The sequence below is a fragment of the Etheostoma spectabile genome, chromosome 14 (genome assembly GCF_008692095.1).
Source record: "Etheostoma spectabile isolate EspeVRDwgs_2016 chromosome 14, UIUC_Espe_1.0, whole genome shotgun sequence".
NCBI classification, from domain to species: Eukaryota; Metazoa; Chordata; class Actinopteri; order Perciformes; family Percidae; genus Etheostoma; species Etheostoma spectabile.
The window spans coordinates 22,644,929-22,659,265 of NC_045746.1; the positions used below are offsets into that span (position 1 = coordinate 22,644,929).

The window sequence follows — 14,337 nt, forward strand, 5'->3', positions numbered from 1 at the left end:
AGTTCATGTGTAGAGCCCCTGGTGATACTTGGAGAAAAGTTTTATGTTGTATCAAGCCTTTTGGTGTTTTAAAAATAGTGATTTGGATGTTATCATGGTAGTTCAGAGTAACACTACTGTTTATGATTTTTACAGTAGAATGCTGTAAAGTTTATGTTACAACCTTGTCAACATGACAAAATCACAGTAGTCCAAAAAAAAATCACAACATATAGTAAACTACTGTTTTTTTACTTTTTATCTTATGTTGGGTTTAATTGTTTTGTATTTTACAGTGAATACATAAAATACTGTAAAAAGAATTCACAGTAACTTACTGGCCAATTGTTGCTAGTAAGTTGCTGTAAATCTTACTTTGAATTTGTTACAGTGTAGCACTTCCCATTCAAAAGGCCATTTGACCAAAAACAAAATTGCATTTTGGTGAGAGTTACGCTTTAAAGAGTGATCCAGCAATAAACTGAAGTGTGTCACTCACCGACTAGCATCCTCTTGCGCGTCCTGACGCCCACGCAATCGGCTGTGCAGGAGGAGAACTTGGACCAGGTGCTGAGTTGACACTCTTCCTGGCAGGGCAGCTGGCAGAGTTGTGTGAGAGGCGGCATGGAGGTGGCAAACTTAAGACACGCTTCAACGTCTGCCTGACCACCATCCTTTTTCCGGCACGAAACAGCTGAAGGGGAAAGGAGCAAATAGAGTTTCATGACTTCTCATTTTGTTGTGGTCAACTTCTGTGTTGAGAAAGTGAGTCATCCATGTCTCGGAGGTATTTCATGTCTGATGCTCCGTACTAACACTCCAAGTCGCAAAGAGCCATGGACCTTAAAGATTTTAACATTAAGACTTTATGAATTCAGTTATTTTGAAAACGATGATTGTTGTGTAAGATAGAATGTTAACATGGAGTGATGGAGCCAAACGTTTTTATGCATAAAACAAATGTCTTGTATACCCCTTACAAGATGAGGAATATACCGGAGACCCATACATGTCCCTTGGAATAATTTCATATGTACTGTATGTAAAAGAACACAAGAGAAATGTTTCTTAGTTTCTATTAGATTTGATTGATTAGAATTTAATCTATGTAGTACTATATATCAAACCATTTAAATAGTATTTATTGAACTATGTAGCCTTCTGTAAAAACAAATGCCATTATAATACATATGAATGAATCTGAAACCTTTTCACAGACACCCGAACAGAAAGCCATGGACCCCTGGGGGTCTACTGGAGACATAGTGATGGTTTCATCACTGAAAAGAGTGATACACCCTAACCGATAATCTTAGTTGAACTGTCATCTGGCGATTGCTACATGCTCTGTCCTCACCCTTTACACTGCAGCAATTCACATTGCACTACAGCAGTGGTGGAAGAAGTATTCATGTATTCAAGTATTCATATATGCATGTATGTAAGTAAAAGTACCAATACAACCCAATACCAAATTAGTAGTAAAAGTCTGGCTTTTATTATGTTACTGAAGTAAAAGTATGTACATATTTTCAACTTTTTTTAAAGTGGCAAATTAAACCCTTAGAAGTACTGTAAAAGATCATATAATGCACCCCCAACTGTCGCTTGTGGTCCACATACCCAAGTAAATCCAGCTGTGACTATGTGTGTGGTTATCTAGTCCAACAGATTTTCAAGCTTGCAACCCACAGACATCCGCGGATCAATGCACATACACGATGTAAAGGGTTGGCTAAGGGTTTAAATGACCAATGGGAGTAGTACTGTGGCACGTACTAGTTCACATTGGCTTGGCGTGAGACTTATGAGTGTAATAAACTGCCATATAGTAAAGAAAACACAGGTGACAATATGATAACAATAAAAACACCAAGATCCAGTCATCCGTCTGCCTTTTGCATTTCCACAACATTCCAACACAAGCACACATTCATGGCAAATCCTTTATGCTGGCTATTGCCTTCCACACGCTGTATTGAGCGAGTGGGTGAATAGAAAGAGGCTTGTATTGAATTGTGTCTCTCTAGCTCAGAGTATACTATTACAGGTAATGGTACATAATGACAAGAGCCTTCCAAGATGGAGGAGCAGGATGTTCATCATTGGAATCAGATAATGGCCTCTGTCTCTGAGACTTTAATAGGAGTCGGAGTGTGTGCACTGATAACAAGACGACTGTCTGCCTCAATTCTTCCTCAGGCCACAGGTAGTAGTGTTACGCTCAAGTCACCTTAAAGGAATATTACCTGTTTAGTCCTGAGATTCTCTACCCACCCTCTGAATAACCGGACACACTGGCCTTTTAAGCCCTACTTTATTTTATCTGAGTATAGTTCATCTGTGTTGTTAAATTGAGAAGGTGAGATTTGAGACTCTGTTACGCTTAATCTGTAACATTCACATCCCTCTTCTCAGTCCCATAACATTATTGGAAATTCGAGTTATACGCAGCCCGCAGGTACTGCTTTGATGTAAACTTCCCTATTCCAGGCTCTTGCAAAGAGAGCATGAAGATGGAAGAATCAGATCAGTGGTCCCAGATCCCCACGAAAACCACATCTCAGCTATGTCTAATGCCTTTTTCAATGTTTTCTTCAACGTTAAGGACCCGTTTTTTGACATTTCTGTCAATTATTAATTATTTTCACTAATAGCTAAGACTAAAGGAACATATGTTGAGGAATAATTACAGACATGTAAAAGTTTAGTCCAGATACTGTTTTGAAACCATTGCATTTTATTTTTTAAATGCTATAAAATTGAACTGAATACCCAAAATTCAATGAAAGTAGTGACCTGATCATCACCATTCATGTTATTACTGGGCAATTTGGTTGCAAGAAAACCATTTTTCTCAGGTAGAACAATTTGAATTAGAACTAATTTGGCCTGAGGACAACGGGAGGGTTAACTCATGTGTTCATATAGAGAGGTAAATCAGATGCAAAAGTTTGTGTAATCTGTGCGTGTGTCTGTCCTCACCTCGAATCTGCAGGCCCGGTCCACAGGTCTCCTGAGCTCCGGGACTGTCCTGACGAACTGACCATGGAACCAGCTGGCATCGCCGCCACTTGTGGGTTTTCCACCTAGAGAAGAAGAGGTATATTATTAAAGAAGGGAGGGTTAGATGGTTGCTGGTTTTCTTTATTGGACTAAATACAGGTTAAATGCCTTGCTAGCAAACCTTAGAAAATATTCATAAGCATTGGCTTGAGCAAACAACACACTGATGTTCTTAAACCATTGCTGCTAGTAGGAGAAACATTCAAAGTTCAGTCAGCCAACTCCATGTGGAAGGGATAGGGCTAATATATGAATGTAGCAAATGTATAGAGTTGATATTTGGTGTCAAGGCTCTGATTTCATTACTCCCCACAAGGAAATGCCATGCAAAGCACTGCCAGCCGGTGGCAGTGGCAATAATAAATTCCTCCCTACAGGAACAACCCGTTCTCACTACGAACTCGTAAAATACGGACGTTTGGGCAGTGGCTGTCTGTGTGTGATGCAACAAAAAAGGCGTCCTACGGTGTGCGTGTAGAACGTACCGGGGAGAGCGGCATTTAGACGGGGTTTAGTGAGTAGTATGTAAGGGGGAAATTCTGAATAGGGAGGTTGGTCTGGGGGGGGGGAATAAAGGTCACAATCCATAATCCAGGTCCATAAGCACAAGGGCACAAGAGTATGCAGGGTGTATAGTGTATAGTGGTGGACTGGAATTAACTGCCCGAATTTACAGGCTTCAATTGATTTAGACCCTAGGATGGCAAGATTAAAAAAGGTCGTGAGATCATGAAATTCAGTTCTTTGTGAAGGAACTATGAATTTATGTTTCTTCATTCATGTTTGCAGTGGACGCAATAGAAAAATGCCTTTACAAATTATTCCAAGATGGTTACCCACACTGCTATCTAGAGTTCGGCGTCACAACCTGAACCTGATAGGTCCCCCAGCTAATGAATAGGGTTCCATTTGGTTCAGCTTGTTTTGTTTGCAGAAAACTCTGGTTCAGGTTAAGCTATTCTCAAATGTCATTTATACAATACTTTTTTTCTCATTTGAGGCGAGTACATAGGAATGCCCATAGGAAGAGATCAGTAATGATGACAAAATGATGGCATTTCACTCGAGTCAGCATCGGTTGAGGCTGAAGATGAGAGATTGACATTTATAAAAGACCTTGGGTTAGAAATTTGATCTCACCAGTCTTCTGCAGCCGCTCAAGCTGTTTGAGGGTTTTATTATTGTTTAATAATATCAGATCATAACAACAGTTATCTCAAGTCTTTACAGACAGTGTATGTCTAGACTCTAGACCACACTCAATAATTTACAAAGACCCAACAATTTAAATGATCCCCCCAAGAGCAAGCATTTAGTGCGACAGTGGCGAGGAAAAACTTCCTTTTAGGGAAGAACCTCAGACAGACTCAGGCTCTTGGGGGTGTGAAGCACAGTGGCAATTACAGTCACAATAAAGATAAAGGAACTATGACTAGAAATAGTAGTTGGAGTAGTTCATGGCATACCAGGGCGTAGCAGGGCACTCTAGGTGTAGCAGGGCATAGAGAGGCTAGAGGACTCTACAAGCATCCAAATCATACCGATTCATATTTTTAGCTGTTAGTCCATAGACCAGACATAAACTACCTCCTGCCCCACCACCACACCCCAATCTGCGGTCAAATTTCCTCAAAATGTTTTTATATTTAATGACAACAACCCAAGTCAAAGCGTGCCCCTCAGTTCTGTCATAATTTTACAAAATGGGATTGGGATTTCTTTCTATTTCAAATAAACTACCATATGTTTTTTGCAGGAGAGACTCCTGGAAATAATGTATGTAGTTTGTTATTGGAATATTAGAATCTGTTTATAATTTTAAACTGTATTAAGCAATGATGTGCTTTTTTTAAAACACATGTAAATATAACTCAGACTGTCCTCCTGTATGTCATTTTGTATCTGGGCACCCAGTTATTTTTCACACTGTAAATTGTCTACCATACCATCAGAAATTAAAGGAAATCTATTCACAGAGAAGTGCATTTCCCCTCTGCCTGCCCGGCACAATTTAAAAAATATTGAATAAAAATAGGCCGTGTCAGTATCACAGCTATCACAAAATCCCCGGACAATAACTCCAACTTGTAATTACAGCAAGGAGTTTGTCAGTGTGTAACATGTGCAGGTTTTTATGTTGTGTAGGACAAGTTACCTATATCCGTGACAGATAGACGGAGCCTCACACTCTCTCTCCTGAGACAGCACTTCAGGACAGTCCTGTCCCCCATTGGCTGGTAACTGGATGATAATACGTTTCCTGTACTGCTTCTTCTTGGTGTTACCACCTAAGCAAAGACACAAGAAACACACATACAGTATATACGGTATGTACATTTTTACACCTAGTTTTAGCTAAAACTAGCAACTATGAATGTAAAAAATCAACTTGCAGCAGCGTAAACAGTGCTGGGGTCTCATCCTCAGTTTCAGCATCTTCCAGATTTAAAAACGTACTGGAAGAGGGTCGTCTTTTGTTTGCTCTTAGCCATATGTCAATAAATGTGAATGTAGAATGAATGTAATGAAACTTTGTCATAATTTATCTGTAATGTATCTATGTGATCATCATCTGCTGGAAGGGACCCCTTCAAAGGGGGACTGATGAAATCAAGTTGAATTTTTAAAACCATGGCTGGAAATGCAGACGGCCATGCTCCATACCATAGTGTAGATACCAATCCTGAACAGGCATTTACTTATCCTCTTTAAGGTCATTGGGGCCTGCAGCCTATCCCAGCATGCATTGGGCAAGGGGTAGGTAGAGTACCCTGGACAGATGGCTAGTCCGTTTAAAATTGGGAGCAATTTGTTTGAGTGGAATCCAAAACCATCAGTAACTGTTAATGTTTTTTACATGGACTGGAAAAATCTTTGAGTGTTGCTCTTCCCATCCATCCATCCAGCCATCCATCCATCCATCCATCCATCCATCCATCAACCCATCCATCCAGCCATCCAGCCAGCCATCCATCCATCCATCCATCCATCCATCAACCCATCCATCCAGCCATCCATCCATCCATCCATCCATCAACCCATCCATCCAGCCATCCATCCATCCATCCAGCCATCCATCCAGCCATCCATCCATCAACCCATCCATCCAGCCATCCATCCATCCATCCATCCAGCCATCCATCCAGCCATCCATCCATGCATTTTATGGTTTCACCTGTATATATTGCTTAATGAAAGACTGAATGACTGTATTTCTATAAAATGTATTAAACATGAAACAATCCAAACAGAATTGAATTTTTCCGTATCCTGTCTCAGTGTGCATGATGATTTAATTATCTCTCTGCTGGGGCTGAAATAATGATGAGCGTATTTGGTGTGCTTCATTAATTCACCGTCATACCAGCTATAATGAATTCCATTTCCTAACACACCCTGCAAGGCCTCACAGTGTGTAGTGATGCCAACAAAGAGCTACCTGGTTGACAAGTTGATGGGCAGGGGCTCCAGTCGCTGTACGGGGTGACGATACAGTCTTTCTTGCACGGCAGTAAGCAGGGCCTGACTGTGTCCGGGCGCAGGCTTTCTGGACACCTGAAAGTACATCATTGACATGCTCAGACAAACACACAGAGTACCCATAGAAATCAGACAGAGATGTGCTGGATCAGAGCCAAAGGAACCATGCTGGGAGTTCACGTGGTGACAGCCTGACTTTAGCGCTGGATCGTTTTGTGAGACTGTGACTACAGAATAGTGAAGGAAGCCACTTCCATTCTTAATGTGCAGTGTTTTTATTTCTTATTCACGTTTTAGCTTTTTACTGCAGCTCATTTAAAATGAACCAAAGACTAGGAGATCAAAGTCAATACTATTAACTACTAACACAGACAGTATATCTAATACCTAGATACAACATAATAATAATAACAATAATAATAATAATAATAAATCCTTTATTAGTCCCGCAAGGGGAAATTACAATTTACACTCTGTTGTAATTACACACAGGCCTGAATTACACACACATGCTCAGTACCTGTACATACACTAATGGAGAGATGTCAGAATGGGGGGGCTGCCCACGGAAAGGCACCCCGAGCAGTTGGGGGTGTGGTGCCTTGCTCAAGAGCACCTTGGCAGTGCCCAGGAGGTTAACTGTCACCTCTCCAGCTACCAGTACTTTTTTTTTTTGAGTACAATTCTCATCACACTCCTTCCAGAGGTTATTTTGCAGAGGCACCGTTGCTGTGTCCAGTGCCAAGCGCCACCCAAGACGACGAAGGTTTAAAGAAATGCCAATGAACTAGAGCATGAAATTCTCCTATGTAGGAATTTTTTGACCAGTAAGAACAGAAAAAAATTAAAGGTAGGAAGAGAAGAAAACGGGTGGGTGGATGGGTAATTATATTCTGAAAATAATGTCCTTAATAGGCTTAAGTCTGCATTTCCGTTTACCAGTAGTGATTTGCCTGGCTGCACCGAAACTTAACCCTTTCCCAAAAATTGAAATCCCTTCCCCATGAAAAAAACAGGACTTCATGTGTTTATAGAGCCAGAACTCCTATGGCAGATCACCAACTCAAATTGTGCAAGACGCTCTATAGCAAACCAAGCAAATGATATTATCACAGTTTTTACCCTATTCGAACAACACCTAGCAATTATCCTCATACATTTTTCATTGTTGTATCACTCTAATGCCTTTGAATGAGCTAATGCCCATCCTGGCCACAGCTGGTGCAGCTGGTGAAAGTGTGTGCCCTTCCCTCCATTGATGTGAAAGTGTGTCCCAAGGCTGCAGGCTCACTGCTCAGCATGTTTTGGTTTTGGAGTAAGCGCAAGAATAAAAAGTGAGATTCATTTCCATACACAGCATGGGGGCTGTGGGGAAGGCGGGGGGGTTGCCTGCCTAGTGCTGCTGTGCTGCCAGAATAATGCTCCCGTTCTGTTGAATAAATAAATGGATAATTCATGTTGCCAGCAGATCCCTTCAGGGTGGGAAACAAACCCAGATGCTTAAAACAACTCATCGGCTAACACCTCTGCCAGACACCAGCAACAACAGACTAACCATGAGACTAAAGGGGACAACGTGCCATGTGCAAACAAAGTCTGCACCCAAAAAGATAATTTCACTTGGAACAAATGGAAGCATTGGTACTAAAGCACTGGTAGTTATCGGTAAGGGTGCAGAAAATGCTGTGTGGATTTGACTGCATTTACAAGAACTATTTTTACATCTGTTTAAAGCTATAGTGCGTAGTTTCTGTCTCCAACATGAGAAATTCTAAGTAATGACAACAACACTGTTGGCGCATCCACATGATACAAGCCTTCTGTGATTGCGCACGCATCCCCACCCCTCCTCCATTCAATTGCTTGTTGCCAAGGAGGACACGGAGGCTTAAACTCTTCAGAAGAAGACATTATCTTCACACGAGTTTCTGCGCGGGTAAGTCACTGGACACAGTCACACTGAGAAATACCGACATACAGTGGTTATTTGGAGATGATAGTCTTAATTAGCTTTGCAGCAGGGCTGTAGTGCTCGAGTTTGGTCTTGGACTCAAGACTGTTTTTCTATGGTCTCTGACTTGTCTCAGACTTGCTAGTATTTGGACTTGGACTTGTCTCGGTCTCAGCCACTGGTCTTGCCAAGTATGGCCTTTGGTCTCGACCGAGTCCAGGTGCTTCATTATGTTTATAATATTATTAGAGGGAAAGTGAAAGACAGTTCAGGCGGAATGATGTTTGGCTTTTTACAAGTTTAGACAGCTAGCTAACGCTACGCCAACGTTTGCTAACATTAGCGGCACAGCGTTAGCCTAGCCTACTAGGTAAATGTTACTGCCTTCGGAGTTTCCTATATCTGTGTCCACGTTGTCAACATAAGACCTGTGGCGTTAGTGCTTCTTTTGTACCAAAATTTAATTGCTACGTTTTTGTTACGTTATACACAAAGCTAACTGGCTATAGATAGCCGGTACGTATGCTAGCGTACGTTAGCTAACGTTGCCGAGCCAGCCAGCAAATTTAGTAGCAGAGTTTTGGCGAGCTAACCACGACAGTATTGTTGCCCATAATCAACCTCTGCTGCTAAAAGCAGTCAACCTGCAGTGATGTTGGAAATGGAGACACACACATCGTGCCATTTAAAGGATACAGTATACAAATACTTGTTGAGTATTGTGTGAGAAATGGTTCTTATGAATTTCTCATCTTATCCTAATCTGTAAAAAAAAAATATATCTATATATTTTCCTCCAGCTGTGTGTGTGTGTGTGGGTGTGTTTGTGTGTGTGTGTGGGGGGGGGGGGGGGGCTCCTTCCTGATGGATTTATTTTGAAATTTAAAATTCTGCACTTTGTCTCAAATACAACGAACATATGTCATTGTTGTTTACCCAAACTTTAATACGTTTCTTTCCTATTAACCCACGTCCAAATAACAATGTAATACAACATTTTTTTAGGAAAGCTATAAACCAACCATAGGGGTACACTCTGTAATACTGGTCATTTCTTTTTCTACACTACATCTGGAGTGAAGCTATGTTGTCATTTAGTTGCTCAAATGCTCAGTACTAGTACCAACTAGTACCTACTGTAGCAGTATCTATTGTCTAGGTAGCTATTATGAGGTATCACTGTTGTGGTTTGGGGTTTTGTTGGGGGTTATTTTCCCCGTTTGGCCTTCCCTGTGTTTATTTCTTGGTTTTTCTCCCGGTCCTGTGTGGTTCTGTCTTGTGATTCCGGTAAGTGTCTGTTTGTTCTACTTCCTGTTATTTTGATAGTCAGCTTCCGTCTTGTCGTGTCTAGTCTTGTCTAGTTCACTTTTTTCTCTGATTGTCCAGCCCCGCCTAATGTGATCCAACTGATGTCTCACCTGTTCCCCGTTACCTCATTACCTCCTGTATTTAACCCAGTGTTTCCTTTGTTCTGTTGGATCATTCCAGTTTGTTTGCCTGTTTGCCGTGTCCTGTGAGCTGTCAACCTTGCCGTCCCCGTGTGCCACCTGTTTGTTTTCCTAGGTGCCTCTTATTCACCTGCCCGCGTGCCTACCTGTGTTCCGTCATCTGCTGAGTCCTTCATTCCCTGTGAGTTTTTCCCCACGCATTTTTCCCTGTGGCTGCTCACCTTCTACAGTGCCGCGTTTTTCGTGGAGTGTTTTTTGGACTCCACCTTTGCTTCTTATGTTTTTGGACTTGTCAATAAATCATTCTGCCTTGCCTGCCTACTCTGCGTTTGGGTCCTCCTTTATGCCGTACCGTGACAATCACCATATGTCATTCTGTTTTCTTTAGATTATATGATATCAAGGGGGATGGCTATACTTACAAATAATGGATGTTGTGACACTGTTTTTTAGATTTTATATCAACAAATAACCGAAAATGATTGTCTTAATACTGTCATGCATAAGACCTTTTTTCTGTCCTGGCCTCGGTCTTGACTCGGACTCTAACCATTTTGGACTCTGTCTTGCCTTGGACTCGACTAGTCCTGGTCTTGGACTTGTCTTGTCCTCGACAAAAGTGGTCTAGACTACAGCCCTGCTTTGTAGCAACTCATTTGGCAATGGCTTGAATGTAACGGACGTTCATTAACTTTAAAGGTTACGCACCAAAGCTTTAAGGGATATGCTTTCAGCCTTATAGATTTTTCAACTTCACAACTGATATTAGTCTTTGTCATTTGCTGGAGTTATTTTTTAGCCTGGATGCCAGTTAAACTTTGCCTCGCCCATAACATTTGAGGTCGGGAAGTTAAATCTGGACTTGATCCGTTGTGGAGCAACTATGCTCTAACCAGAGCTGTTTGGACCAATCAAATTGTCAGGGCGGGATTTATACGATGATGGACAGATGATCAACACAACACCAAAGAGCTCTTGGGTAGATGGAGAGTGACTAAAGACAAGAGAGGGCGTTAGAACCGTGAATCAGAGAAATAAAACATGTTTTCCATGATTCATCGCTAGAAACACAACTGTAGCAAACATCTCAGTATCACTAACGTTATCCATAATTATATTTAACCTAAAAAAATGATGTATCCAGCTAAACCCAAGTCTAAAAGTCAGAGGTTAGGACAAAAGTGCAAGTGTGGTTGGTATGGAGACTATACACTGTCTCGTCTCGTCTTATTGGTGTTGAGTTCCGTTGCTCTGATTGGTTGTAGGTCTATCTAATGAGTACAGAGAATTTTCTTCTTCATTTTAATCACAGTATGACAATGTCCGGTTAGCTATTTTAGGGATTATTAATTTGGTTTCGGCCTAACCCCTCATCTTTTTCTGACGTTTATTTCCCTTTCTTTGACACTTTTGAGGCTTTTTACAATGTTTTTTGTTGCTTTTTTTCTACGAAAGTATTCTAGTGTTTGGTTTCATTTAGTTTTGTTGGATTTCTGGGTGTTTCTATAGGAATTATGGGATAGGATAGGCCAACTAAGCCTTTGCTTTTACCTTGTCCATTGTTGATTAGCTACAGTACGGTGGCAAATTGTTGGAAATAATTGTTTCTTTCATGTATAATAACCGAAATAAAATTCATCATCATCATCAATATTAGAGGATCGTATATTGATGGATAATCAGAGACTTCAAAGAGTCAAAGTTTTGTCAGAATACCATTTTGAAACCATTTCCATTTGTTTTTTTCAAATGCTATACACCTCAAACACCTAAAATTCAATGAAAGTAGTGATCATTAATTGTACATGTGAAGTGCCCTATATTGAAACCATGTCATTTTGGGGTATATATATGCATACATGTTTTTTTTAAACATATTTCAGATTTTTAAACTTCGACCTGGATCACACTGGAACTGCATGTATAAGCAAATATGTGTAATCTTACTTTTTGGGAGGAACCTGGCCCACGTTGACACGGACACAGATGACCTTACGGGTTTGCATTCCCACTGAGCAGGAGGCATCGTCGCCCCGCGTTCGGCCCCCAGACGTGTTGGTGGATGGGATGGAGGAGTCCTCTATGCACTGGCCCCATGGCCCGGTCTGCCAGTGGTACACAGTGCAGGGATGGTCATTGCAGTTCCTCACCTCCTGCAGGGCGCTGATATTGGGACATTGGATTCCACCTGAGAAATGATTGAACACAGACCAGAGTCAACAGATGGAAACAAAAATGACATCTGCACTAATACAGGAAGATGGAAAGCTTGTTGGAAACTTTTGGGTGTTAAAGGGTAGTCTAGAATCATGTAGACAATGACATTCGGGTTCTGACGGGAACCAGGAAAAGAGATCACGTTTCTCCTGTTTTAGCTTCTCTGCATTGGCTTCCTGTAAAATTTAGAATAGAATTTAAAATCCTTCTTCTCACCTACAAAGCTCTTCATGGTCAGGCTCCATCTTATCTTAAAGAGCTTATAGTACCTTACAACCCTGGGAGAGAACTACGCTCCCAGAATGCAGGGTTACTGGTGGTTCCTAGAGTCTCTAAAAGTAGAACGGGAGCCAGAGCGTTCAGCTATCAGGCTCCTCTCCTGTGGAACCAGGTTCCAGTTTGGGTCCGGGAGGCAGACACCGTCTCCATATTTAAGAGTAGGCTTAAGACTTTCCTTTTTGATAAAGCTTATAGTTAGGGCATAGAATCGAATATTGTTAGGGAGTAGTAGTTAGTCACATAGTTTTCAGATTTATCTATTATATAATCAAGAATATAATAGAACTAAAGGGAGACTTGGCATACAGCCCGATCCGGTTGGGGAGAGTTCTGGCCCGACCGGGCTGGAGCTCTCTTTACCTTGTCTCTCTTTGTTTTGTTGTAATAATAGTTTTAGACAGCTGGGACTTATTTGATACACTAGTTAGGGCATAGAATCGAATATTGTTAGGGTAGTGTACTTAGTCACATAGTTTTCAGATTTATCTATCATATAATAAGAATATATAGAACTAAAGGGAGACTTGGCATACAGCCCGATCGGTTGGGAGAGTTCTAGCCGGCCGGGCTGGAGCTCTCTTTACCTCGTCTCTCTTGGTTTATTGTAATAGTTTTAGACAGCTGGGGACTTATTTTGATAACTGAGGTCCTCTCTCCTCTATCTTTCCATCTTTTCATTTGATGTCATCCATGTCCCAGAAATGCTTGTTACTAACCTAGCTCTGGGGAGTCATTCCCCGGAGTCCTTATGTTCTTTTTTCCCCAGCATGTTCCCTTGGATCAGAGAGGCTCCGAAATCAAGGTAGCAGCTATCGCCATGGTCCCGCTACACGTTCTGTGATGCCATGTTCAACTGCTACACTGCGGTGCCCTGCTACGTCCTGCTACGTCCTGCTACGTCCTGCTGTGCCTTGTAATGCCGCACAGCGTCCTGCTATGCCATGAACTACTACAAAGAACTGCTACAAACTACTAATTTTTTTCTATTTTTGTTATTACCACTCTTCATTCTAACCCCAACCGGCCCGTCAGACACCGCCTACCAAGAGCCTGGGTCTGACCGAGGTTTCTGCCTAAAAGGAAGTTTTTCCTCGCCACTGTCGCGCTGTTGCTTGCTCTGGAGGAAACTAGAACTGTTGGGTCCTTGTAAATTCTGGAGTGTGGTCTATCTGTAAAGTGTCTTGAGATAACTCTTGTTATGAATTGATACTATAAATAAAATTGAATTGAATTGAAATTTGCAAGGCACGCACAGAGAATCTGCAGTACTTGAGTTTGGTCTCTGTATCAAGGCAGGTGAGACATTTTCATTACCTTGTAATTTTCTGTGTCTTGTTGGTGATTTGACTCGCACTTGTCTCTGTCTTGGCTTTGTCTGAACACATTCTTGACCCACACCGGCCCAATTTATAGTCAATCTTGATTCAATCTTGAAACTGCTCGGATTTGTCCAAGACTTGATTTAAGTTATTTTGTCTACAGCTGGGTATTTGGCCTGCCAGAACTGTATAACAACATTGTCTAAGCTGTTTTGGCCCAATTATTTTATCAGAGTATGGATTCTTGGATCTGTCATGAGCCAGAGTCAATACCTAAGGAAGTCACTATGAAGAGAAGCAGAGGCTCAGCTTCCCATCACATTGGTTTATTTATTAAGTGGCAGAGCATGCCACAATGCTGCAGTTTCCGAGTGAACTTATTATCTCATTTTTTTTTTAGATTATTTTTTAGGGCTTTTCTGCCTTTATTGGACAGGACAGCAAGGTAAGAAGGGGGAAGACATGAAGGAAATTCTCATGGGTCAGACTTGAACCCTGGACCTCTACGTCAAGGCATAAACCTTTACGTATATGCAGAGATGGAAAGTAACAAAGTACAAATATTTCGTTACTGTACTCAAGTAGATTTTTCTGATAT

The 14,337-nt window shown here is 41.4% G+C and overlaps 1 protein-coding gene across 2 annotated transcripts in view; it reads right to left on the reverse strand.

Moving 5' to 3' along the window:
- thsd7aa (thrombospondin, type I, domain containing 7Aa) overlaps positions 1-14,337 on the reverse strand; it is a 213,050-nt gene that overhangs the window by 57,309 nt on the left and 141,404 nt on the right. For both annotated transcript variants that reach the window (XM_032535292.1, XM_032535291.1), the window contains exons 8-12: positions 11,872-12,112; positions 6,485-6,600; positions 5,201-5,333; positions 2,965-3,068; positions 479-673 (exon numbers count right to left, since the gene is read on the reverse strand). In XM_032535292.1, coding sequence (XP_032391183.1) covers positions 479-673; positions 2,965-3,068; positions 5,201-5,333; positions 6,485-6,600; positions 11,872-12,112 — 789 coding nt within the window. The remainder of the gene's footprint in view (positions 1-478; positions 674-2,964; positions 3,069-5,200; positions 5,334-6,484; positions 6,601-11,871; positions 12,113-14,337) is intronic.